Here is a 26059-nt window from a genome sequence, read left to right on the forward strand (position 1 = left end):
TGTCGAGAAAGTGTTGGTCCGGAGGAATTCTGTGTGCCCGTCCTTTTAGTCCAGCTGTGGGTCCTTCTGTTCTGACAGCCATCCACATCTCCTCAGGGATGGACTCACTACTTGCACTGCTGGCTAATTTTACAAAGTTTCAACCCTCCGGCCAACCACAGAACCTTAAAATATTCATTAACCCGCTTGACAAAAAGATGAAAAATAAATGACACCCTTTTTTCATGGGCTTCCAGTTTTTGTAAGATTGTTTCATGAAAATTACATGACTGATTCATTTCATGTGAGCACAATATATAATCGGCTCACTGCTGGAGATGACGACAACCTGAGAGTGAGTTTAGAATCGAATTAGACTTTTAAATCCCACTCGTCTTCTGAGGTGTATTAACAGTTCAGGCTGACTTCTTGTAAGATAGGTTTTTCAGTTGCAAGGAAGAACCAAACAAAACAATCAGCCATCTCTCTTTCAATTTCCCTAGACTGCAGTCATCAGGTTTCACATAACACAGGCCTTGTCTTTAACTCCAACACATATCATACTTTGCAAATGGAAATGTAATGCTAATGCAGGGGCATAAAAAAACTAAACAAAAAAATAACAGAAAGTATTTTCAGAGAAGATATTCCCACTCAAATAAAGTGACAGAATTCAAAACCATCTGAAAATACTTACAAAATAAATTAAAAACAATTCTCAAAGAAAATGTTTATTTCTTGGCCTTACAGGTTTCTTTTTCATACTGTAGTTCTTTGAGAGACTGAATGGAGTTATCAGTTATGTTCATTTAGTATGTTTAATTTTTTTGTATGTTTCAGAAAACAATTCCTAAAATTCCTCGTGAGAAACAAATTTTCAATCTTCAACACTCAAATTAACTAAATTTACACATTTCAGTTTCATAACTAAATCTCATAAAAGTTGCCTAATCTTTAACAAACCATAATTATAGAACTAAATAAGTTTTATGTATTAAATTGTGACAGTTTGAGACAGTGTTGAGATTTCTTTTTAAACTCTAAAGGAGTCTAGAGGGGGTCTGTTTCTTAAGAGTACACTCTGAGAAATCTACTTAAATAGCATATTAAATTGTCTATTTAAGGAGAAACAAATGAGATATTCCAAAAAATCTTTGTGGATTTTCTTTCCAAAGGATATTCTGCAAGGCAGGAATCAGCCAAGTCCTTTTAAACAAACACAATCCTTAGAATAATGATTTACTATAGCATAATTTTGCGCTTTATAAAAATGATTGATATTTTGTTACCCGACCAAACCCATTCATGTTTTGTCAAATTCATGAATTCTTTGTGATTTGGTGAGTTCTCTCGCCACTGGACCAGCAACTGCTATTTCTCATGCCATCTGCGGTCACACAATTAAAGATCTACAACACTCCTCTCCATCCATCACCAGTAAGTGAGTCAAGTCACTTGTACAGATGTTATCTGCTTATTTTCTCATACATTTTTTTTGTTTTAATTGCAGCTGTCAGGGTCAAATGCTCCTTCTAAAACCTGGAACTGTTGTGGTTTATGAAAAGTCAGTAGAACGCAACAGTCTGGTCCTGGAATTAAAACTCCCATATATTTTTTCCATACGGGAATTGATTTTTAATAAAAGCAACATATAATCCTTTAAAGACAGTCCTATCATGACCTCTGAGGTGGTTAATTGATAATTGTAAAGGGATTAACAAGAGGAGGCAAGAACCGGCTTGAAGATATAAAAAATAGTTTAATGAAGAACTCAACAAAAAGGCAAACACACAAAAGTGTTGGACAGCTGACCGTAAATCTATCTCGCACTGCAGCGTATTTACATTTTAACTATATATATTTTTTTCACACGGTTCATTTAAAGATGATGTGAATGATTTTTATTGGGAAACAAATTATGTAAAGGTATGGTTTATTAATTTTAGTCTGATAAGTGTTGAATGTTTGTGATGCAACTGACACTATCACAATGCAAAGAGAATTGATCACCGGTGTTATCTTCACTGGTATTTAAACCCGTGAAACTAAATTATTCCTTTTTGAATAAAAATAATGTCAAGATGTAAAAAAATAAATAAATAAATAAATACCCTAAGCTTTTGTGGGCAAAAACTGAACTGAACAAAATTTTCAGTTTAGTCATTTTGTAAGTCAAACATTTTTGGGGGAGAATGAGCCAGTTTATTCCCTCTTGAAAGTCTTGTCTCATTTTTAAATACCTTTCTCCTTCAAATCAGTGAACAGTTTGTACTGTTGTGATTCATCTCAGAGCTGGTTGGTTTGGTTCATGGCTTAGAATTCTTTTATAAAGGATTTAATTAAAACCCTATTGAAAAAAAATTATTGGGAAAAATAGAACCAAGACAGCTGAAAATGTGGTCTGGCAGTATTGCACTTTATTCTGTTGGTCATTTTCTTCCATTTGAGTTCATCTTTTGGTTTAAGAAAATGTAGTTCTTTCATAAATCAGATATTTAAACTACATTTAAGTTCTCTGATGAGGTAAAATATCACTGCAAACACACTCCAAATCGATGCAGTTCTCTAATGTGTAACTTTGACAAAACTAAACCAACAGACTTCTCACTAGGGGACAAAAAATGATTTAAAGTCCATCTTTTTTGACAAAGCCATTCTCCTGCTTTACCAGTCGTGGTCCGAGACCACATTGGCTTAGCGACAGGAAGATCATTGCAAGAGTTGATCTGTGGCTAACTCTTATCATAAGAGCAGAATGCCTGCAGTGTTGCCACACTTCCCCTCCAAATCCATTCCCCAAGACAGAATACAATGGCCCTAAGGTGTTTAATGCTCTGTCTCTAAAGGACTGAGGGCAGGTAAACATGGACAACAGTTGAATTCATTCTGTGAACACAGAGGGTAGGGCTGCCTGAGTATTGTGCTAGCTGACAGTTCCCTTTTGGATAAAGTGTGTTCAGAATGAAATAACAGCCTCAAGACCCCATGTTCCCTTTTAGTACTAACTTGGCACATTTCCTCTATATTACAGGGAAAACAGTTGCAGCTCCACTAAGTGATGTAACTATTTTCAGGAACATACAGCTGCATTATGTTAATTATGAGGCAATGAATAATGCAACAAGCAACTCAGTTTTACAAGATGATGAGTGCTGGTTTGAGTCATCATATCCACCTTGTCTTTATTAATGTCTTTATTTATATGGAACTAATCACATAACTAAAGTCATATTGAGGACATCTATTTTTAGAAAGTCTGGTTCAAGAACATCTTCATGAAAAAGATAAATATATAAAAAGAATGGCATTTTTATACAACCCAACACAACACCATAGTAATACAAACATTAAAATAAATTGTCAATCAATATAAAAATAAAAAAACACATGTGCTCAGCAACCTAAAGCCTAAAGTCTTGTTCCTCTCTTCATATAGCTCAAGATCTTTAGAAGAAACACTGAGCCGCACTGTTTTAAGAGCCTGCTGGAAGTTGCTGTAGAGTATGGGCCTAACCTGCTCCGCTGTGATGGTAGCAATATCACTAAGGCAAATGCTTCGGATGGGGCCTAACGCTGCTTTGCGACACAGCTGTGTCATATCTGCACCCGAAAGCCCTACTGTGCCCAGCACCACCTTCTCCATCTCATCTGCTTTAACCTGGCTTTTCTCGCAAGACATGAGGTTAGTCACTATCTGCCGCCGAGCCTCTGGAAGAGGGATGTAGAGGCGGCTGTGGCTCAGTTGGTAGAGCAGGTCAGCTGCCAGTCGCAGGGTTGGTGGTTTGATTCCCGGCCCACACAACTCCACATGCCGAAGTGTCCTTGGGCAAGACACTGAACCCCAAGTTGCTCCCGATGGCAGCTCTGCCACCATTGGTGTGTGTATGTGTGTGAATGGGTGATTCGGAAACAGTGTAAAGAGCTTTGGTAACCTATAAGGTTAAAAAAAGCACTATATAAGTGCAGACCATTTACTTGGCAAGGTGACGGTGGGCTGCTTCATCAACCTCTTGTGGCCGATTGGTGGCCCCGACAACAAGAATACGAGCTTCTGCTGAGGTGGCAGCTCCATCCAACTGCACGAGAAACTCTGTTTTGATCCGACGGGATGAGTCATGCTCTCCATCTGTGCGCTGGGAAAGAAGGGAATCAATCTCATCTATGAAAATGACCCCCAGGCTGGTGACAACGCGCAATGGCAAAGAGCGCAAGTACCATCTTCTCGCCCTCTCCAACCCACTTTGAAGTAAGAGATGAGGCGCTGATGCTAAAAAAGGCTCCAGACTGGCAGGCTATGCACTTACCAATGAAGATTTTACCTGTGCCTGGTGGACCAAAAAGGATGATGCCCATAGGTGGACCTCAAAGGCCAGTGAAGATATCAGGCCTCAACATGGGCCACACTACAATCTCTTTGATCGTGGTCTTGGCCAACTCTAGGCCGGCAATATCGTCCCAAGCCACAGGGGGACCATGGTCCATGATCTCACTCATGATCAGCTCTATAATTTTGGGCTCAAAGTTCTTCAGTTGCTCATCGAAAGGTTGCGGATCTTGCAATAGGTTGTCCTTAGAATTACTTTCCTCCTCTTGTTTTGGAATGGGAGGGACAAATTTGGAGAAGGCCCCACGTGACCGATTTGCCCAAAGGCATTTTTTGGTGATTGTAGAAACGTTAGTTGTTGAGGCTCGCTGGCCATGATGGGAATGCTTATTTTGCTGCTCAACAATAAACTGCTCTCGTGCGGATCTAAAGTTAGTGCTGACACCTTCCTCTCCTCTCCATCTGCAGCCTTGCGGCTCCTGCTCCACTTGTGATGAGAATTAGCTTCTGTTGCTTTTAGTTCCTGAGCTGTAGAAGTTCTTCCTCTTGGAGGGGATTGTGGAGGAAAAGATCACATGCTGATTATGCAAATTAGGCCCAATTGTGTAACCCACACTAGAACTAGCATTGCCTGTGGAATTAAAATCGTTGTGGCCAATGATTGGTGTAGAACCTGTTGGAGCTCTTGGAGCATTTTGTGCCAGGGGAGGACGCAGAGGGTCTCCTTCACATCCTCTGGCCCACTCTGCAGCACTACTAAGTGGCTCTCGTTTTAACCCAGAGGAAGGACCACAGAAAGCATTGCCTTTCTCCCCACCCCTGCTGACCTCACCGCCAACAGTGATATTGACATCTGCTGGATCCACAGGGAGTGTGCCATCCCCTCCACCTGCCCGCATTATCCTTTGCACGCACGGCAGGTTGAACATATTCTCAATCATTAGGGATGACTCCCATTTGTCACTGTGGTTCTTTTGATTGCAGGCCAGATGCAGATCGCTCTCTGCATAGTTGTTGAGCCCTGTGCGTGGGTTGTCTGAGTCCAGGACTGCGGCATAGCGCTCCGAGTGGGTCCTGAGCAGGCTGGCAGCTCCGGCCGGAGAGAGCTCAGCACTCGCCCATGCATACTGAATGGACAGGACGTGTGCCCGATAAGCATCGTCCGTCTGTTCAGGTGTACAGGAGCCAGACGAAATGTCAAAGGACCACCTCTGCCACTCGTCCAGGTGTACGCTGCTCATGCCTGGCCTGTTCCAGCCTGCATAAGAAGTGGGCAGAGGATAAATTAATAATGTAAAGAAATAGAAGAGTACTCCACAACAATAGTGTGGACTGTCTTGGCAAATGGGATATTTACGAGATTTAAATTACATCTAGAGAAAGTTAACATGTATTTCAAGCAATATTATTAGTTGCTTACAATAGTAAAAAATGCTTCCCATTTTAATAACATAAAAATGTATTATGAGTTTTATGTCATTTCACCATGTCTTTAAATAAGCATGCCCTCTTTATAAATGAAAAAAAAATGAAAGAAAAAAGTCTTTGGCTATTGACCAATAACATAAAGTGGGCCTAGTACCAGTCAAAAGCTTGGGCATACCAAACTGAATTTACATTTCGTAATGTGCTTGTGTTCATTTATTTATAAAATTAATATATATCTCTACAGGTATGTAAATGTAACATTATTTATTGTGTATATATAGATATATAACATTAATTAATGTTACTTTATAAAAAGTGGAAAATAGTAATAATCAGGGATGCAAAATTATGAGAGGTGAAAAAGGTAAGAAAGTCATAGCATGTTTTCCAGATGTACATTGCCTGGCCAAAAAAAAGTTGCATACTGTAATATTTAGTTGGACTGCCTTTAACTTTGATTGCGGCATGCATTCATCATGGCATTGTTTCGACAACCTTGCAATGTCGTTAACATCGGCCGATGCAATGTCACAACATTTATTTCCATCCAGAGCTGCATTTATTTGTGGACGAGATCTTGTATTGATGCCGGAGGAGTTCTACGAACCACTCTGTAAAGTCTTCTCCAGCACATCCCAAAGACCTTCAATATGCCCGTGCTGTCAGGGAAGAAAAAAATCCATTGATGGGATAACCTCGTCATTCAGTACATTCAGGTAATAAGCGGATTTCATTTTATTGCCACATAATGTTGCTGAGCCTAAACCTGACCAATTGAAGCAACCCCAGATCATAACACTGCCTCCAGAGGCTTGTACAGTGGGCACTATGCATGACGGGTGCATCGTTTCATGAGCTTTCCTTCTTACCCTGACCTGCCCATCATTTTGGAATAGGGTAAATCTGGACTCATCAGACCACATGACCTTTTTCCACTGCTCTACAGTCCATTCTTTATGCTCCCAAGCAAATTGAAATAATTTTTTGAGCGATTAGCCTCACTTTCTTGTGGCCACACAGCTGTTTAATCCCAATCCTGCAAGTTTTCGTCGCATAGTCGTGAGTACTGTAGATTTTTTACAATGTGACTTCACCAAGCATTTTAGTGATCTCTGATCACAATCATTCAAGATTTTTTTTCCCGACCACATTCCTTTCGCAAACCTGGCGGTTTACCACTATCCTTCCAGGTTTGAATAAAGCGTTGGACAGTTCTTAACCCAATTCCAGTGATTTCAGTACTTAGTTGTTTTCTTTGCTTGATGCAGGTCAATAATTTTCCCCTTCTGAAACACAGTAACATCTTTTCCACGACCACAGGATACGTCTTCCGACATGGTTGTTTAAGAAATGAGAAGCTACGTACTGCATCAGTTAGGGTAAAAAGAATTGTTGCAAACTGAAACATATGAATCACTGCAATAATGATCTAAACATTAAGTGGGTTTCCATCCAATTATTTTTATGCGCATTTTGAAATTGCACATAAGAAATCCTGGAAACGCTCGATATTTATAACTTTATCACAATCCGCCAGAACAGTTTTGAGAATGGGCGCTCCCAGGTATGTGGAAACTGATGGTGTGTGGGCAGATATTACACTTATTCTGCGGTGTCTCATGGATGCATTTAATACAATGAGATACTTGCTCCAATCCTGCAAATAAAACTGTCCCCAAAGTAGGAAGAGGTCTTTCTGCTGCTCCCTCACTATAATGCACATTACGTAGTGGATGGAAACCCGCAACAATTTGTATTTTCTTCAGTCGAATTTTCAGAAATGCACTTAAAAAATTTGAAACATTTTGATGGAAACCCAGTGTTAAAGCTGTTAAGTGTTAATCTTACAGTAACTCTTTCAAATTATTTTTATAAGGAAAATGCTGAACATTTTACCAAACAATTTGGGCAAATTACCTTAATTAAAGGTGACTAACTGAAAGGTGAGTTGTTTGCATCCCTGAATAATAAGCAATAAGTAGGTGTCCAAACATTTGGCTTGCCTATTACTGTACTAACTGATGAATTTAGACTTATCTAAAACGTTAGATGACAGTCAGGGCCGCAGTTAGTGGGGTGAAAGGTGGTAATGATTGTAGGGGTCCAGTGGGGCCCACAACAAATTCAAAACTGTATTATATTAATAGGTAAGGAGCCCAGAACAATATATATTCAGGGGCCTATCTATGGCCTTGATAACAGTTAACATATAATAAGCCTGATTCATTCTCATCTTGCACTTTTCTTTTCGAAAAGAGTCTATCTATCTAAACATGAACGCACTGATAAATGAAATCCACATTTCACATATGAAATGTTAGTGTGGCATGTCACTGCTAACTAATGATTTCACAATAAATGTCACATGGGATAACAAGATCTCGGTAAACAACAACATTACTGTCAGACTAGGTACTGTGTGTAAGACACCCAGATAGGGCAACATGGCTTTGTCTAAATTTTTAACGTGAGCCGTCACAAGGAACACAAATCACAAATGTCGCTTAAAATACACTCTCTTGTTCAATTTATTTTGGGCAAGCAAAAGTAACCTACCTGTGAATTAAATATATTTCTTGTGTAAATGCTGTAATGTTTATAAACACATTTAAATCTACACAGCGACGTACAAAAACACAACCGCAAGTTTCACTGAACTTCCCACGTCCTGTATGAAACTTCCGCACCAGCAACTTCCGGCCACTCACAGCTCAATAACCAGATCGCGCGCGCCATCGCCTGGCGAAAGAGGCTCATTGCGTTTTTTCTGAATTGGCTAACATTTTTATTTTTATTACATCTAAATCAAACTTAACCCTAATAAGAAACACATCAAATCAAGATTTATTTGCATTGTGTCTTAACCCATTTATTTTTAACGTTTTAAATTTACATTTTAAAATATGAAAATCAGAAGATGTCCTTATTAAATGTGCACAAACGTGCATCTTATAGTAAAAGTGATGTATTGTAGCCCATTACAACCTTTAATTTATTTTATGTGATAAAAAACATCATTGGTTGTTTATTGTCAGACCCTTTTATGTATGAAGTGTATAAAATTGTGACATATAAAACGTCTAAACATATAAATAAAAAGATATCAATGAAGAAAACATCTGAGCACTTCAGTTCACATGCATAATGGCTCTTACTGTTTAATGAAAATGTTAAATCTAGCTAATATTGGAACTTGGCTGTGCGATACTGCAGATATGGTTGACTTTTGTATGACAAATTGCTTATGATCTTCATTTGGAAAAAGTATCTGCTAATTACTAAATATATATGTAATAAAACACACATAAAGGAACATGTTTTTTGCCTTCTTGATTTTAAGATAAATGCGAAGAATGAAAAATGAAAAAGCCCCTCTGACGATGACCAGCAATATAATTTAAAAGAATATTGTGGGTTCGATACAAGTTAAATCAATTGACAGCATTTGTGGCATAATGTTGATTACCACAAAAATTAATTTCGAAACTAATTTCATCTGTACTTTTCTTTATAAAAAAAAAAAAAAAAAAAAAAAGAGCAAATATCTGGGTTACAGTGAGTCACTTACAATAGAAGAGAATGTGATACATTTTTGAGGGTTTTAAGGCAGAAATGTAAAGCTTATAATTTTATAAAAGCACTTAATTCTTCTGTTAAAACTCATGTTTTATTTGAGCTGTAAAGTTGTTAAAATGTTACTTTTTTACAGTCATTTTAGGGTTTGTTGACATTACATCATCTTGGCAACAAAGTTGTAAAATTGGCTATAACGTTGCACACAAAAGCATAGTAAGTGATTTAATCACACTAGAATCATGTTAACGCACATATTGTTCATGTCTTGTGGCTATACTTTTAAAAAGTGAGTATTTAAATGTTTACTGATTGGCCCCATTCACTTCCATTGTAAGTGCCTCAATGGAACCCAGATTTTGTTTATTATTATTATTATTTTTATTTATTTTTTAAATTTAAGAAAAGGAGGGGCAAGACAAAATCTTTTTTTGTGGTAATCAACATTATGTCGACTGATCTTAACTTGTATTGAACCCGAAAAATTCGTTTAAGAATCCTATATTCTTACATACATATAGGCTGCATAGCCTATTATGAAGCAGGAGGTATTACTATAATAATATAAAATATTTTGCTAATATTGAATTGTATATGAGCAATAAGATATTTATATATTAATATATTTACTAAAGATGCTAACAAACCTTTAAAAAAATACACTATATAAACAAATTATAAATAATTTATAACACATTCAAAAATAAATACGTTTTATAAAAAAGTATATATAAATTAAAATAACTAAACTCAAATATAAACTCAATCGGCAAGAAAAACAGAGCCATCAGATTTTAGAAATGTGTATGCTAATAAATTCTAATGCAGTAATTGTCGAAGGTGATGTAAAACTAAATCATAAATAAAAAATACATTTTGTTGGTTTTAAATTTCAAATGTTTTGGTATCTAAATTTCCCATTGAAATAATACGGAAAGTAAAAAATGTGAACTCGTTTTTATAAACGTGTTTGTAGTTCCTCCGCTTGCTGAAAACTACAATACCCATCAGTCTAAGCTAAGCGCGCGCTCGAGTCGCTCCCAGTGGTACGTCACATCATGACAGCGTGTTGGGATAAGAGACCGCAACTGGTTATTTATACTGATATCAAGACGAGTGAATGAAATGCATAGCCGTTGTTCGCCTCTATTCTTGGACTCTGTACTTCGCTAGCGTATTACTGCAGTGCATTTTTGCTATTTGATACATCATAAACGAATACGGGATGAGAGGAAGCTAACTGACATTGTTAGCTTCGTGTATCCTCTTATCTCGGGTGGGTGTCTCGACAGAAGCGGGCTAAAGGAGTCACACCCTAATATTGGTATCCTCACATCGGCCACACGAATACCGCTGCTGTAACAGATGCCCAGAGCAGCTTTACCATCAGGATTATCGCGGGTCTGTTTCTAATCGCAGGCTGTCCTGTCAATAACACTCGCATTAGTGCAAAAGAATTCCAAGGCATCGGGAAGTCATGTATGTCCAGTTACAGTGCACCTTTTGGGGAGACAGATAACGTTAGCCAGCTAGCTAGTGTGTGATCGATCAGCACTCCTCTGTGGGTTTGGCCGAAGACTGTGACTGAGGAATATGAATTCACCAATCTACACGTTTGTTTTGAGAGACGACAACAGCACTGTGTATGCTGAGGTCGCCAAGATCCTCACATCTACTGGAAAATGGAAACGATTGAAGAAGGACAATCCCCGATTTAATTTAATGTTGGGGGAGAGAAACCGGCTGCCTTTTGGACGGCTGGGTAAATTATGTCAATATGTTGAAATTAAACATGCTAATGCGTGATGATGTTTTATGATCTTGTGTGTGAGTTTTGAGTTGCAGCCATTTGTTCCATTGAATTTACTCTCACCATCCAGATTTTAGCTTTACATTTATATACACTAAACTTAAATACACAGTCAAAAGTTTGGACACACCTTATTTAAGTTGTTTCTCGTGATATTTTACATCCTTTTCATCTAATGGCTTCTGCTTAAATACTCTGGGTTGCTGTGAGTCACTTAGAACGGAAGTCGATGGGGTCAGTCTGTAAACGTTCAAATACTCACTGTTTCAAAAGGATTACCACAAGACGGTATGTGCGTTAATAGTGTGATAAAATTGCTTACTAACGTTTTCTGTGTAAAGTTATAGCCATGAAGATGTAATGTCAACAAACCCCCAAACGACTATAAAAATTATGATTTAAACAACTTTACGTCTCAAATAATACACAAGATTTAACAGAAAAATGAATCTATATGCTTTTATAAAATGATAGACCAAATTTCTGCCTTTTAAACCCTCAAAAAATGGCCTCAATGTAATGTCAATTTTTGTTTTTTGTTTAGAAAAGGAGGGAAGAGTAATGCCACAGCATTATGCAAAAAATGCTGGGGCCAATTATATCCAAGGCCCCCCCCCCCTCCAAAAGTTGTTGAGCGGGGTAGTTGGGGGAGTTGCCCAAAAGTTGTTTAGCGGGGTGGTGGGGGGAGTTGCCCAAAAGTTGTTGAGCGGGAGGTCATTTTCATGGCCAAACGTTGTTGAGCGGTGGGGGTTTGTTCGTTTTCATTGTTGATGGGTTTTCGAGCGGGGGGATCGCCAAACTGGATTGCGCAACCTTAAAGTCCAGGGCCCCCGCGGGCAGTCAAGGGGCACTGGCCCCATTGGCCTGGTCGATAATCCATCCCTGTTCGATTGAGCTTATCTCCTCTTTTAGCCAGAATATTCCTTTAATAATATTTCTAGGGGATGAGTTTGACCTGAAACGAAAGGACAAGCAGCCAACAGTTTCCCAGCATTAACAGGGACTCCAATAATGTTTTAAAAGCATCTCAAGTGGCTCATAATTATGTTGGTTTAGTGAATGAACAGAGTGCAGAGGCAGAGGTGGGGAACTCAAGTTACATGACTTGACTTCAGTCTGACTCAAGTTTCAAATTTAAGGACTTGTGACTTGCTTGACTAAATGAAGGAAATTACTTGAGAACCAGAGACTCGAGACTTGACTTGAACTGCATGACTCGACAATGACATGAATGTTTTTTTAAATATTATTTTCAATAACTTATTATAAACAGTAATGAAATTTGATTAAATAAATATTGCGTCATCAATTAAATAATATGCTAAATGTTTGCCAGCCAGCACCACTGTTCTGCGTCTGCGCAGTTAATGCTGCACTCACAACATGCCAAAGTGACAGATGATTGACAAGTTCACAAAATAATCTCCTTCGTATATAAAGATTTTGAATTGGACCGTGTGAATAAAAAAAAATATGAAAATATGCAACTCAAAAATATCCGATACAACCACCACAACCTCAAATATTATCTGACATTTAAAAACCACAAGGAAAGGTAAGTAAATCATTTCATTATCCAGTAAGATTAATATGTAAAATTACTGTTCAAATGTTTGAGGATTGTCATTAAATTTAAATGATTCAAGATTAATCTCATGTTTTGTAGCGCAACAAGTTTGAAATGACTCGACATTGCCTCTAAATATGTGTTTGCCTTTTCTTAACCTTCTCAACAGTCAACAATATACCATAACCATTTGTTGGCAATATAAAAAAAATAACAGGCAGATTTGCAGTCACAACACTTTAAAATGTGACAAGTATTATAAAATATTCAGAATGACTCGTGACGATATCTAAGTGTTCTCATAGTGATTATGACTTCTGAAGACTTTAACTAAATGCAAAACATTTATGACTATTTTATATAAATGCACCTCTGAAGGGAACTGATTGACTTCAGAAAAGTTTCGATGGCATTTTCTTTTCATCTTACCTCCGTATAAAGCTTTATAATAAAGTATTGTTTATAAGCGCAGGGCTACTTGTTTGCAGGCGTTACCAGCTATATTTCTGCTGCATAAGCGCCACTTACTGTCAGTGAGCTAATTTGCATTTTCGTTCAGCCTGTCTGACTTTTTTGTTAGAACAATGTGAAAATCTGACCACATTTTAACACAGCATACACACATACGGATAATAAGGTATCTAGAAGTATTCACAGGATTTTTAAGTGGCCATGATAAAACTACCGTTCATTAATGCAATTTACTAATATATATATATTAGTATAACACATTACTGTTATACAATTCATGTAAATTATATTATGATGTGTATATAAGTTCATCTTTTCAGAGCAAATATATTTTTAGAGAAATACTTATTTTAAAAACCTCTCTTTTAGTACTGTGGCTTGACTTGACTTGCTTGAGGTGAGTCACAGACTTGACTTGCTTGATTTGTCTGCACTGCACTTGAGACTTGACTTGATGGTTAAGACTTGAGACTTCCTTGTGACTTGAACATGTGTGACTTGCTCCCATCTCTGTGCAGAGGTGTAGTCTAGACTCAAGATAAAGATTACAGCTCTAGGATGCCACCCTTATTTTTTAGAAGCTTTTAACTTGGTTAAAAAATGTTTGATCGCTACATAATTCCCATTGTATGTATAAATAAACCTGTGGTTTGACAAGTTAACTTTCCAAAGTACAGTAAATCCATGTAGTCTCAGTTACTATGCAGTTATAAAAATAGCCTGTATAATAATTATACATTAATTAAAAAAAAAATGGGGGCCTGGGTAGCTCAGTGAGTATTGACACTGACTACCACCCCTGGAGTCACGAGTTGGAATCCAGGGATGTGCTGAGTGACTCCAGCCAGGTCTCCTAAGCAACCAAATTGGCCCGGTTGCTAGTGAGGGTAGAGACACATGGGGTAACCTCGTTGTCATGATTAGGGGTTCTCGCTCTTAATGGGGCACGTGGTAAGTTGTGCGTGGATCGCAGAGTATGGTGAGATGCGCGGAGTGACGGTCTCAAGTGGAGGCAACTGAGACTTGTACTCCGCCACTCGAATTGAAGTGAGTAACCGCGCCACCACGAGGACCTACTAAGTAGTGAGAATTGGGCAATCCAAATTGGGAGAAAAGGGTATAAAATAAAAAATGTTTTTACTGAGGTATAGCATGTAATACAGCAAGACAATTCAGGACACTGCTTGACCTATCGCATCATTTACTCAACTGTGTCCTTTACAGGTCATGAACCAGGACTGATGCAGCTGGTGAATTATTACAGAGGAGCCGATAAACTGTGTCGCAAAGCATCACTTGTCAAGTAAGCTTCTTACTCAAACATACCAGATCAATGAAGCTTCATATGATGGCATGCTTCCATTATAACCATTAATCATTTTAATGAAAGTTCTGAAATTCCATTATGATTTGTACTGTTCAGAGCTTGTTGATGAAAAATAAAATTCTTCAAATATTTTCCTTTTTTTTGCCATATAGCTCCTGATTTATTCACAAATTCACATTTGTTTTACACCGATCAACTACAACATTAATATCACCTGCTTAATATTGTGTTTGTCCCCCTCTTGCTGCCAAAACCGTGCCAACCCACAATTATATTCTTCTCACCACAATTGTACAGGTTTTCTATCTGAGTTACTGTAGAGTTTGTCAGTTCAAACTAGTCTGGCCATTCTCTGTTGACCTCTCTCATCAACAAGGCATTTCTGTCCACAGAGCTGACACGCCCTGGGTGTTTTTTGTTTTTGGCATCATTCTGAGTAAACTGTAGATACTGTTGTGTGTGAGAATCCCAGCAGATCAGCACTTTGGTCTGGCAACAACAATTATCCATGCGATTATCTAATCAGCCAACTGTGTGGCAGCAGTGCATAAAATCATGCAGACACAGGTCAGGAGCTTAAGTTAATGTTCACATCAACCATCAGAATGGGGAAAAATGTGATCTCAGTGAATTGGACCGTGGCATGATTGTTGATGCCAGACTGGCTGGTTTGAGTATTTCTGTAACTGCGGATCTGGGATTTTCACACACAACAGTCTCTAGAATTTACTACGAATGGTGCCAAAAACAAAAAACATCCAGTGAGTGTCAGCTCTGTTTACAGAAATGACTTGTTGATGAGAGAGTTCAACAGAGAGTGGCCAGACTGGTTTGACAAAGTCTACAGTAATTCGGATAACAACTCTGTACAATTGTGGTGAGAAGAATATCATCTTAGAATAATATTCTGAGATGTGTTTTGGCGGCATGAGGGGGACCAACACGATATTAGGCAGGTGGTTTTAATGTTGTGGCTGATCCGTGTAAAATGCCGCAGTTTCTTTTTCTTGTGAATGAATCAACGCCCTTGGTAATTGTTGACCTTTTCTGTGTTGATTTGTTTCAGCAGTTACCCTGACTGATGTTTACTGGTCATCATGCTCTTGTTTGATGTTTAGGATTATCAAGACCAGTCCAGAGTTAAAGGACTCTTGTAACTGGTTCCCTGAGTCTTACATCATTTACCCAACTAACCTCAACACTCCAGTAGCCCCAGCCACCAATGGCATCAGCCACATGAAAAGCAACCCAAAGACAGATGAGCGAGAGGTTTTCTTAGCCTCATTTAACTCCAGAAAGGAAAGTGGGGAGGGAACGGTGTGGATCGCAAAATTGTCAGCAGGTGCAAAAGGTATGAATCTGTATTGGCTTGCAATGAAAACATGAGAGAGAGAGGGGTGTGTAAGAAGTGTAATTTTGTTACATGATATAATAGGTGAATTTCACAAAACTTGTAAAGTACATCGTTTCAACATCGACATCGCGATGTGCACATCTGCAATAGTCACATCGCAGAACATGCGATGTAGTAAGATAAACATATAGTCTACAATATATATTTTTTCCTATAGGAAATGTAGCTTTATATCTGTCTGATATTACGTAATTTACGGGTTCATAGATACACTGAGTTTATTATATAAAAAATAATAATTTAATTGCTGCAAGTTGTTGACGTGCAGGCTCTGCTTGCGCTCTGTGCTTGCGCCAAAAGAAATGGAGGATTTCGTTGCAAAATGAAATGCGTTGTCAGTTAAATGGAAATATTTTGTCTACAAACAGGATGATGTTGACCAAAAACAGGTACTTTGTCGAGATTGTCTTGTAATTGTTGCCACAACACGAGGAAACACGACCAATTTGTTTGATCATTTAAGTCAGCGCCACAAATCTTGGTATGTCGAGTGCAAAGCCAGATCTAAATGCCGTCCAAAGCAAAAAACTATTTCAGATGCCTTTGCCAGTGTTACACCATACGAGAAAGTTTCCAAACGGCAGGAAAAAATAAATACAATTAAATAAAAAAAAAACAACAGATTCAGTAACATTTCACCTTGCGAAAGACATGGTACCAATTAACACGTTTACCAAAGAGGGTTTTAAAAACAAGATCTGGTCGCTTGATAAGCGGTATGTAATACAATCACGCAACAATTTTTTTTCTTTTAGAAACATATATTTGTTGTATTTTTGTAAACCACTCAGGGTTGGTGTATAGCTGCACTTTTCCCCCAAAGGGTTTAAATTGAAAGATATTTATTGTTTACGTTTCTTAAAAAAATAAATAAAAAAAAAGAGGTTTGTAATCTAATACAATTTTAAATTACTTATTATATCGCAATATATATCGCAGAAAAACTAAATATCACAGTGTCAGTGTTTTCCAATATCGTGCAGCCCTGATGTGAAACCTTTGTAATTAGCTTTTTTTTCTGCAATAATTGGTCATAAAATGTGATCTCAACTTTATCAAAGTCACAAGTATAGACAAACACAATCTATTTAAGATAACAACTCACAAAATTATAATCTTTCATGTCTTTATTGAATACATCCCATTAAACATTCATAGTTCTGTGGAAAAAAGTAAGTGAATCCTTTTTAATTACTCGTCGATCCTCCTTTGGCAAAAATAACATCAACCAAGCATTTCATGTAGCTGCGTATTAGACCTGCACAATGCTGTGAGGGAATATTTGACCATTCTTCCTTACAGAACTGCTTCAGCTCAGCCATATTCTTAGGATGTCTGGGGTGAACAGCTCTCTTGAGGTCATTCCACAGCATTGCCCAGTCAGCTTTGACTGGGCAATTCCAAAATGTGGATTTTATTTTTCTGAAGCCATTCTGTAGTAGATTTACTTCAGTATTTAAGGTTATTTTTCTTTCTGAATCACCCATCGTCTACTGAGGTTCAGCTGGCGCACAGCCACTCTAACATTATCCTGTTGGATATCTTGGGAATAAAATTTTCCCTCTGATGACAAGCGGTCCAGGCCCCGAAGCAGCAAAGCAGCCCCAAATCATGATGATCTCTCCACCATTCTTCACCTTTGAGATGATGTTTACATGTTGGTATGCAGTACCCTTTTTATACCATATTTAGTGCTGTGTGTTCTTCCCAAACAGTTCAATCTTAAGGCCAAAGTATACTTTGCTTGTCCGCATTGCGTATCGCACAACACACAGTATGCATGACTTAAATTTCATCATAATCCTGTCTGGTCAGGCCACGTGCTGGACAAATTTTCTTGGCTCACGGACGTGGTCTTTGTCTGTGCACATTGTCACACATGCGCCGGCCATTGAATCTACTAAAAGAGTATCACAAAGAAGTTGTTGTGGGCATGCATCAAATGCGTCAGAAGAATATACTCGCAAAGGCAATGCGGTCGACCAGGTGCAAGCTGTTCCGAACGTGCGGCCAGTCCACAAAACATTTTCCCAGTAGCATTATTGAGTGTCAAGGTGGTCTTTGGCAAACTTCAGGCATACAATATTGTTTTTGTTTGAAAGATTGGCTTCCTTTGTGGTGTCCTGCCATGGACACAATGCCTGTTTAATGTTTCCCATGGACACCATGCCTGTTTCAATTTTCTGTTTAGTAGACTCGTGAACAAAGATGTTAACCAGTTCCAATGATTTCCAATGAAATCTAGCTGTCACTCTAGGGTTCTTATTTATCTCACTGAGCATTCTGCAGTGTGCCTTTTGAGTCATCTTGGCTTGACGGCCACTTCTAAGTAGAGTAGCCACAGTACTAATTTGTCTTCATTTACAGACAATTTGTCAAACTAATTAGCTTAGTTGACGTCATTAGCCTAGGGGTTCACATACTTTTTCCAATTTAAACTGTGATTGTTTGAATGATGTATTCAATATGTACAATAATTTATTAAATTAGATTGTGTTTGTTCACTATTAGATGAGGATCAAACCAGATTTTAAGAATTTATACATGACGCTGGAATTTTTCTTGCCACTGTATTTTACCCCAAAACAAAATGAAAGAAATAATATGATATAATTTGCTTAAATATGACGAAGCCTTTTGTAATGACAAATAATCTCTGAAATTATTTAAATTGTAAATTATTTTCACATCATGGTAATCTTTGTTGTCTTTAATTTATGATGATATGTCTTTAATATAATTTAATTATTATATATATATTGATTATATATTTAATCAATTATAAATATAGTTTATGCTTTGTCTTTAATGTATGCTGATGTCTTTATAATATTATGTATATATAATTATGAAGTGTATATAAATTACAAATTATATATAATTTTTCTTTTGTTGTCTTTAACTTATGCTAATATGTCTTTAATATTTATATATTAATTTAAACTCAGCAAAAAAAGAAACGTCCCTTTTTAGTACACTGTATTTTTAAAGATAATTTTGTAAAAATCCAAATAACTTTACAGATTTTTATTGTAAAGGGTTTAAACAATGTTTTCCATGCTTGTTCAATGAACCATAAACACTTAATGAGCATGCACCTGCGGAACGGTCGTTAAGACACTGACCTTAATTGCCTACCGTCTGTAAACTGTTACAGTTATAAATACTTAGTACACTAAAGAGACCTTTCTACTGACTGAAAAACACCAAAAGAAAGATGCCCAGGGTCCCTGCTCATCTACATGAAAATGCTTAGGCATGCTTCATGGAGGCATGAGGACTGCAGATGTGGCCAGGGCAATAAATTGCAATGTTTGTACTGTGAGACGCCTAAAACAGCGCTACAGAGAGACAAGAAGGACAGCTGATCTTCCTCGCAGTGGCAGACCACGTGTAACAACACCTGCGGGACAGGTACAGGATAGCAACAACAACTGCCCGAGTTACAACAGGAATGCACAATCCCTCCATCAGTGCTCAGACTGTCCGCAATGGGCTGAGTGAGGCTGGACTGAGGGCTTGTAGGCCTGTTGTAAGGAAGGTCCTTACCAGACAGCACCGGCTACAACATCGCCTATGGGCACAAATCCACCTTCTATGGACCAGACAGGACTGGCAAAAAGTACTCTTCACTGACGAGTCGTGGTTTTGTCCCACCAGGGGTGATGGTCGGACTCGCGTTTATCGTCGAAGGAATGAGCGTTACACCGAGGCCTGTACTCTGGAGTGGGATCGATTTGGAGGTGGCGGGTCCGTCATGGTCTGGGACGATGTGTCACAGCATCATCGGACTGAGCTTGTTATTGCAGGCAATCTCAACGCTGTGCGTTACAGGGAAGACATCCTCATCCCACATGTGGTAACCTTCCTGCAGGCTCATCCTGACACGACTTTCTAGCATGAAAATGCCTGCAGACATACTGCTCATTCGATGTGTGATTTCCTGCAAGACAGGAATATCAGTGTTCTGCAATGGCCAGCGACGAGCCCGGATCTCAATCCCATTGAGCACATCTGGGACATGTTGGATCGGTGGGTGAGGGATAGGGCCATTCCCCCAGAAATGTCCGGGAATGTGCAAGTGCTTTAGTGGAAGAGTGGAGTAACATCTCACAGCAAGAACTGGCAAATTTGGAGCAGTCCATGAGGAGGAGATGCACTTCAGTACTTAATGTAGCTGGTGGCCACACCAGATACTGACTGTTACTTTTGATTTTGACCCCCCTTTGTTCAGGGACACATTATTCTATTTCTGTTAGTCACGTGTCTGTGAAACTTGTTCAGCTTATGTCATTGAATCTTTTTATGTTCATACAAATATTTACACATATAAGCAGTTGATCTTTTTTTTTGTTGCTGAGTTTATATATATATATACACAAACACACACACATATATACAGCTTTGGAAAAAAAGAGACCACTGCAAAATTATCATTATTTATAGGTATGTCTTTGAGTAAAATGAAGTATTGTCAAAATTTCTCCCAAATTCAAAATAAAAATTGTGTCATTTAGAGCATTTATTTGCAGAAAATGACAACTGGTCAAAATACCAAAAAAGATGCAGTGTTTTCAGACCTCGAATAATGCAAAAAAAAACAAGTTCATATACATTTTTAAAAAACACAATACCGATGTTTTAACTTAAGTAGAGTTCAGAAATCAATATTTGGTAGAATAACCCTAACTTTCAATCACAGCTTTCATGTGTCTTGGCATGCTCTCTACCAGTTTAATTTTAACCAATATTAAAGCAGCCTGGCTTTGTTTGATGGCTAATGGCCATCCATCTTCCTCTTGATCTTATTCCAGAGGTTTTCAATTGGGTTGAGGTCTGGAGATTGGCCTGGCCATGACAGGGTCTTGATCCGGTGCTCCTCCATCCACACATTGATTGACCTGGCTGTGTGGCTTGGAGCATTGTCCTGCTGTAATAACTAGGGCTGTCGATTTAATGCGTTAATTCAGTGCGATTTAATTGTACAAAAAATAACGTGTTAAAAAAATGTACGCAATTAATCGCATGCCCACGGACCATAATAAGGAAGATTCCTGCGAAATGCAAGCTTGTAGTACCACTTGTTTACTCCAGAGGGCAGTAAATGAAATTTCAGCTGTATGAGCAACGCACAGTTTATACAGTGAAGTAAACAACATTCAGCAGCACAACCCAGACATGCGTTACGATCTTGCGTTCAAAACACTTGATGGAGCGCAAATCCAAACTAAGGGATCTCAAGATGTGTTTAAAGATTGAGTATTAAACTATATTTAACTTGACACAGTGACCTAAAACATTTATGTTTATGACGCAACATACCCGAGACGTCTGACGTAGGTGTAAATTGACGGGCCCTTAAACAAGCCCTCATAATAAATCTCCAACTGATTGACAAATTCACTTGTGAAATGGATTGCTGTGAACTGTATGCCAATGATTGACAATAATATGGTAGTAAACAATACATTGTATTCTAAAGCCGCTTTTTGTATTGACTTATTAATGATTGACTATTCTGCTACAGGAATGTAATGCATTTTAATAATTATCTGAATATTTATATATATATATATATATATATATATATATATATATATATATATAATATCATTTTAAGTATTTAAAGATAACTGTGTATAATTATATATTGATATAAATATGTATAATCATTATATATTGAGTTATTGTTATATGAGGGGCTTTCTCAGCAAATATTTGTAAATGCAATTAATCAGGATTAATTAATCGGGACACCATGTAATTAATTCGATTAAAATTTTTAATCGATTGACAGCCCTAGTAAAATCCAATCCTCAGAGTTGGAGAACATTGTCAGAGCAGAAGTAAGCAAGTTTTCTTCCAGGATAACGTTGTACGTGGCTTGATTCATGCGTCCTTCACGAAGGTGAATCTGCCCGATTCCAGCCTTGCTGAAGCACCCCTAGGTTATCACCGATCTGATAATTTAGCAGTGGTCTCTTAATATTTTCCAGAGCTGTATATACACCGATCAGCCACAACATTAAAACCACCTGCCTAACATTGTGTAGGTCCCCCTCGTGCCGCCAAAACAGCGCCATCACCACAATTGTACAGAGCAGTTGTCTGAGTTACCGTAGTAGACTTTGTCAGTTCGAACCAGTCTGGCCATTCTCTGTTGACCTCTCTCAGAGTACCACTCTTTGAGTATTTCTATAACTGATGATCTCCTGGGATTTTCACGTACAACTGTCTAGAATTTACTCTGAATGGTGCCAGAAACAAAAAACTTCCAGTGAGCAGCAGTTCTGAGGACAGAAACACCTTGTTGATGAGAGAGGTCAACAGAGAATGGCCAGACTAGTCCGAACTGACAAAGTCTACAGTAACTCCCTCCGTATTCTAAGATGTGGGTTGGCTGTTTTGGCAGCACGAGGGGGACCTACACAATATTATTTGTAATAGTAATATTGTGTGTGTGTGTGTGTGCTCGATTTATTCTCTTTTGTCTTTCATTTATGCTGATTTGAATGAAAGAAAAAAACAATCATTTTTGTTTATTTTTTTCTGACCTTTTTTTATTTTTCATGTCCAGGTGACATTTTACCCCAAAATCAAAAGAAAAAAATATATCAAATTATATTTTGCATAAAGAAAATTCTTTTTTTTTAGGACCATTAAGACTTCTGCATAGGAGCAATTAAAAACATTTGCCCTCTAAATTCTTATTACCGTAATGTGCCTGTACGATAATGTGTTTTTGTGAGATATAGGGTATATATTATTAACAATATAATAATGTCCCTCTCTTTGTATAGGTGCGGGTATATTGATATCTCATGATGCAAATGAATTGCTTGAGTTCATTGATAATCAAGGCCAAGTGCATGTCATTCAGAAGTATCTGGAAAAACCACTGCTGTTAGAGCCAGGGCATCGCAAATTTGATATAAGGTAAGATGAGCCATAGTCAATTATAATTTTTTGTGCTTTGAGTCTTGATGCAATTATGGAAAGAACACAATTACTGTGTCCGATCCTAATGAAGTCAAAGTACTTTTAAAGTGAATAGATATGCCTACTATCTGTCTTTTCTGTAGAAGTTGGGTGCTTGTAGACCATCAGTACAATATCTACCTGTACCGTGAGGGTGTGTTACGGACGTCCTCTGAGCCCTACAACAGCTCAGATCTACAGGATATGACCAGTCATCTGACCAATCACTGCATCCAGAAAGAGCATTCGCAAAACTACGGCCGCTATGAAGAAGGCAACGAGATGTTCTTTGATGAGTTTAGACAGTACCTGTTGAGCACACACAATGTTGCCATGGAAACATCCATTTTACCTCAAATCAAGCATATCATCAGGTAGTCCTTGACTAAAAACTCTCCATGACGTTTAAGTCTCTCCATGGCATTTAAGCAGAAGCCTTTATGTTTTTAAGATCATTTAAGACAAGTGTGTCCAAACCTTTGTCTGGAAAGTGTATCTGATTGCATGTCATCTGTGCATGTAGATGAGTTTTATTTAAATTACACAGCATAAAAACTGATGGCAGAGACCAGAGGTCTAATTAATCCAACAAGTTTTCATTAATAGTAAATTGACTGGTATTTTAAAAGTTAACATAAAAAATATTAATTTGCATTTTATATCAGGAGACCCAGATCAGGATAGACCTTTTATCTATTATATCACTGTTATGCAAGACAGAGCTTATTGATCCATAATCAAGAATTACTGCTGTCTAAATCTCTGTGGTGTTCCTGCATTTTGTCTCAACAGAAGCTGTCTCGCATGCATCGAGCCGGCCATCAGCACTAAACACCTGTCCTACCAGAGCTTCCAGCTCTTTGGCTTTGACTTCATGGTGGATGAGAGCTTTAAAGTCTGGCTGATTGAGATCAATGGAGCCCCTGCCTGTGCACAGTCAGTAAGACTTCTCATTTATTGAGTCTAGAATCTTTTAGGTGGCTTGTTGTCCCTCCGATTCGGTTTATAAAGTTTCCACAGTCATTCAAATGCTGAAAATATAAGGAAATTGTACAAATGTGTTTTCTGGGCCTGGAAATTAATAAAATCTCAAGTCAGGGAAAAGTCATGGAATATATAATTTTTTCTAGTTTTTCTCTGCTCTAAAATATTTCACGAGCTAGATGTTTGCGTGCAAAGTAAAACATTCTCGCAAGCCATAGTGGCGTAGTCGGCGCTATGGGGGAACTCGTTCCCCCTAACCTTCCACCACTGTGCCTCTCCCCAACTTCGACCACATTTTTACCACCGATGTTTAAGTGTAGTGGGTGGACTTTTCAGACGGTCCCCTATGTACCATTGGCGAATGTCAGACAAACATTAAACCTGAATCTACCCTCCCTAGAAATAGCGGTCTGTCATTGATAAAGGCTAAATGCAGTCCCAAGATGTGGCCCCTTCAGAAATTCCAAATGCCCCTGATGTATTTCGTCCTGGCGCTGACCCTGCATAGTGCTGTTCGATTCATTTGCAAATTGGTCTGAATCAAAAGAATTTTTATAAATCTGTATCCAGTAATCACAAACGTCTGGAAAGGTCATAGAATAGACATGGAGATTCATTAGTCAAAATGGGTGGGAACCCTTTGTTTGCCTGTCCAGTAAAAGAGAGGTTTAGATGGCCTTAGGAGACTCGAACATGTTAAATGAAATTTTCTCAAAGAAAAACAAAATATTTGGTTTGGTAATAACCGCATGTGTTAGAATTTAGTTCTTATTATTATTAGGAATAGTAGATGTTTCAGCCACTAAAATGAACCATGATCTACTGGTAATGATGGGTGAAATGAGAATGTTTCTTACCAGCCATGAAATTGTATATTTACTGGAATATATATTCATTGTGTCTTACACAGCACCATATAAATTATGAGCCAGGCTCTGTCAGTCTCCCTGTCTTTTGCTGGCCTAATGCAAGGAGTATACCATACTATGCCATATGCCTGTAAAGAAATGTTTATTCCTGGTTGCTGTTTTTTATTTTTTTTATTTATGAATGCAATTTTCAGTTATAATATTTCAAGTGCCTCTCTCCTCTAGGAGACTCTATCCTGAACTATGTCAAGGCATCATTGATGTGGCCATCTCCACAGTATTCTCTCTGAATGCAGATGGCCTCTCTGCCTCGCCTCCATTTTCCACTTCTCCATCTCTCTCCTCCAACTCCTGTTCCTCACCTAAAATCAGAGCGCCTCATCACTTTGGACCATTCATCAAACTATAAACTGCTTTGGCTGTAGCTGTAGCTGTGTAATCCCCTCCCAAATGTCCTGCCCAAAATTTCCTTTAGCAGGCTGGCTAAATGGGGGATACATCTCTAGATAAAGTGGATAGTAGGGATGTAACTCTTCCGTCACCCCTGTAACAGTCAGCCTCATATATCTGATTCCATCTGTTGTCTATAAAGCAAATAGGATGAAAAAAGCAAATGCACAGGAGTCCATAGGAATACAGAGGATCTGAGATTCAAATGTAAAGATACTGGCATAGCAGTACTCAGATGTGGGTGATTAGTTTCAAAAGCCAAGCATGTGCACTTAATGTGCAGATTGCCTCTTTATAATTAAGGCTACAGTTGTTTGGGGCGTCAATATTCAAAAACGTGCAGTTGGTAAAGTATGGATTGCTTGCATATTCTACTTTTACATTTAAAAAAAAAAAAAAAAAGAGTTCCCACCAAAGAAGATTTCCCCAATACGCCCCAGAGCTCTGTCGTGTCAACAAGACTCCTCAGGACTTTTCCAGGCACCTTGATTTAACAGATGATGGATTTAATTGAATTTCTGGAACTTCAGTGCCTTACATATTCACAGACATACTACTCCCTTGACACAAACTCTCAACAAGCGAAGCTAGCCTTTTGTAAATCTGTATGCGTCCCATCAACTGTATCAAATTCTTATGTGCTTTGTGTTTGTGTGCTTTTGGCTCCAGTGTATGCTAAATTGTTTTGATAACACAAATGAATCTTTCTCAGATTCAAATGGTTATAATTTGCAGTGCGCATGGTTGTTACGTCTACATGGCAGTATTAGATAGAAGACTAGAAGATGAATCTCTTTCCATACAGTGCATCCAGAAAGTATTCACAGCGCTTCACTTTTTCCACCTTTTGTTATGTTACAGCTTCATTCCAAAATTGATTAAATT

The 26059-nt window shown here is 38.1% G+C and overlaps 2 protein-coding genes and 1 pseudogene across 5 annotated transcripts in view; 1 reads left to right on the forward strand and 2 right to left on the reverse strand.

The window, feature by feature from the left end:
- LOC127661011 (kinesin light chain 1-like) overlaps positions 1-26059 on the reverse strand; it is a 293422-nt gene that overhangs the window by 213784 nt on the left and 53579 nt on the right. The window lies entirely within an intron of this gene.
- On the reverse strand, positions 2287-8410 carry LOC127661020 (fidgetin-like protein 1; annotated as a pseudogene).
- On the forward strand, positions 10380-26039 carry LOC127661016 (tubulin--tyrosine ligase-like). 4 transcript variants are annotated; one of them, XM_052151553.1, is made up of 7 exons: positions 10380-11066; positions 14377-14455; positions 15598-15830; positions 22694-22829; positions 22976-23245; positions 23664-23807; positions 24950-26039. In XM_052151553.1, the coding sequence occupies exons 1-7, from the start codon at positions 10898-10900 to the stop codon at positions 25131-25133; spliced, it is 1215 nt and encodes a 404-aa protein (XP_052007513.1). In that variant the 5' UTR covers positions 10380-10897; the 3' UTR covers positions 25134-26039. The 4 variants fall into 4 exon arrangements, with proteins under 4 accessions (XP_052007513.1, XP_052007514.1, XP_052007515.1 ...); XM_052151554.1 differs by having other exon boundaries at positions 24953-26039; XM_052151555.1 differs by having other exon boundaries at positions 22979-23245.

The sequence above is a fragment of the Xyrauchen texanus genome, chromosome 20 (assembly GCF_025860055.1).
Source record: "Xyrauchen texanus isolate HMW12.3.18 chromosome 20, RBS_HiC_50CHRs, whole genome shotgun sequence".
Lineage (NCBI taxonomy): Eukaryota > Metazoa > Chordata > Actinopteri > Cypriniformes > Catostomidae > Xyrauchen > Xyrauchen texanus.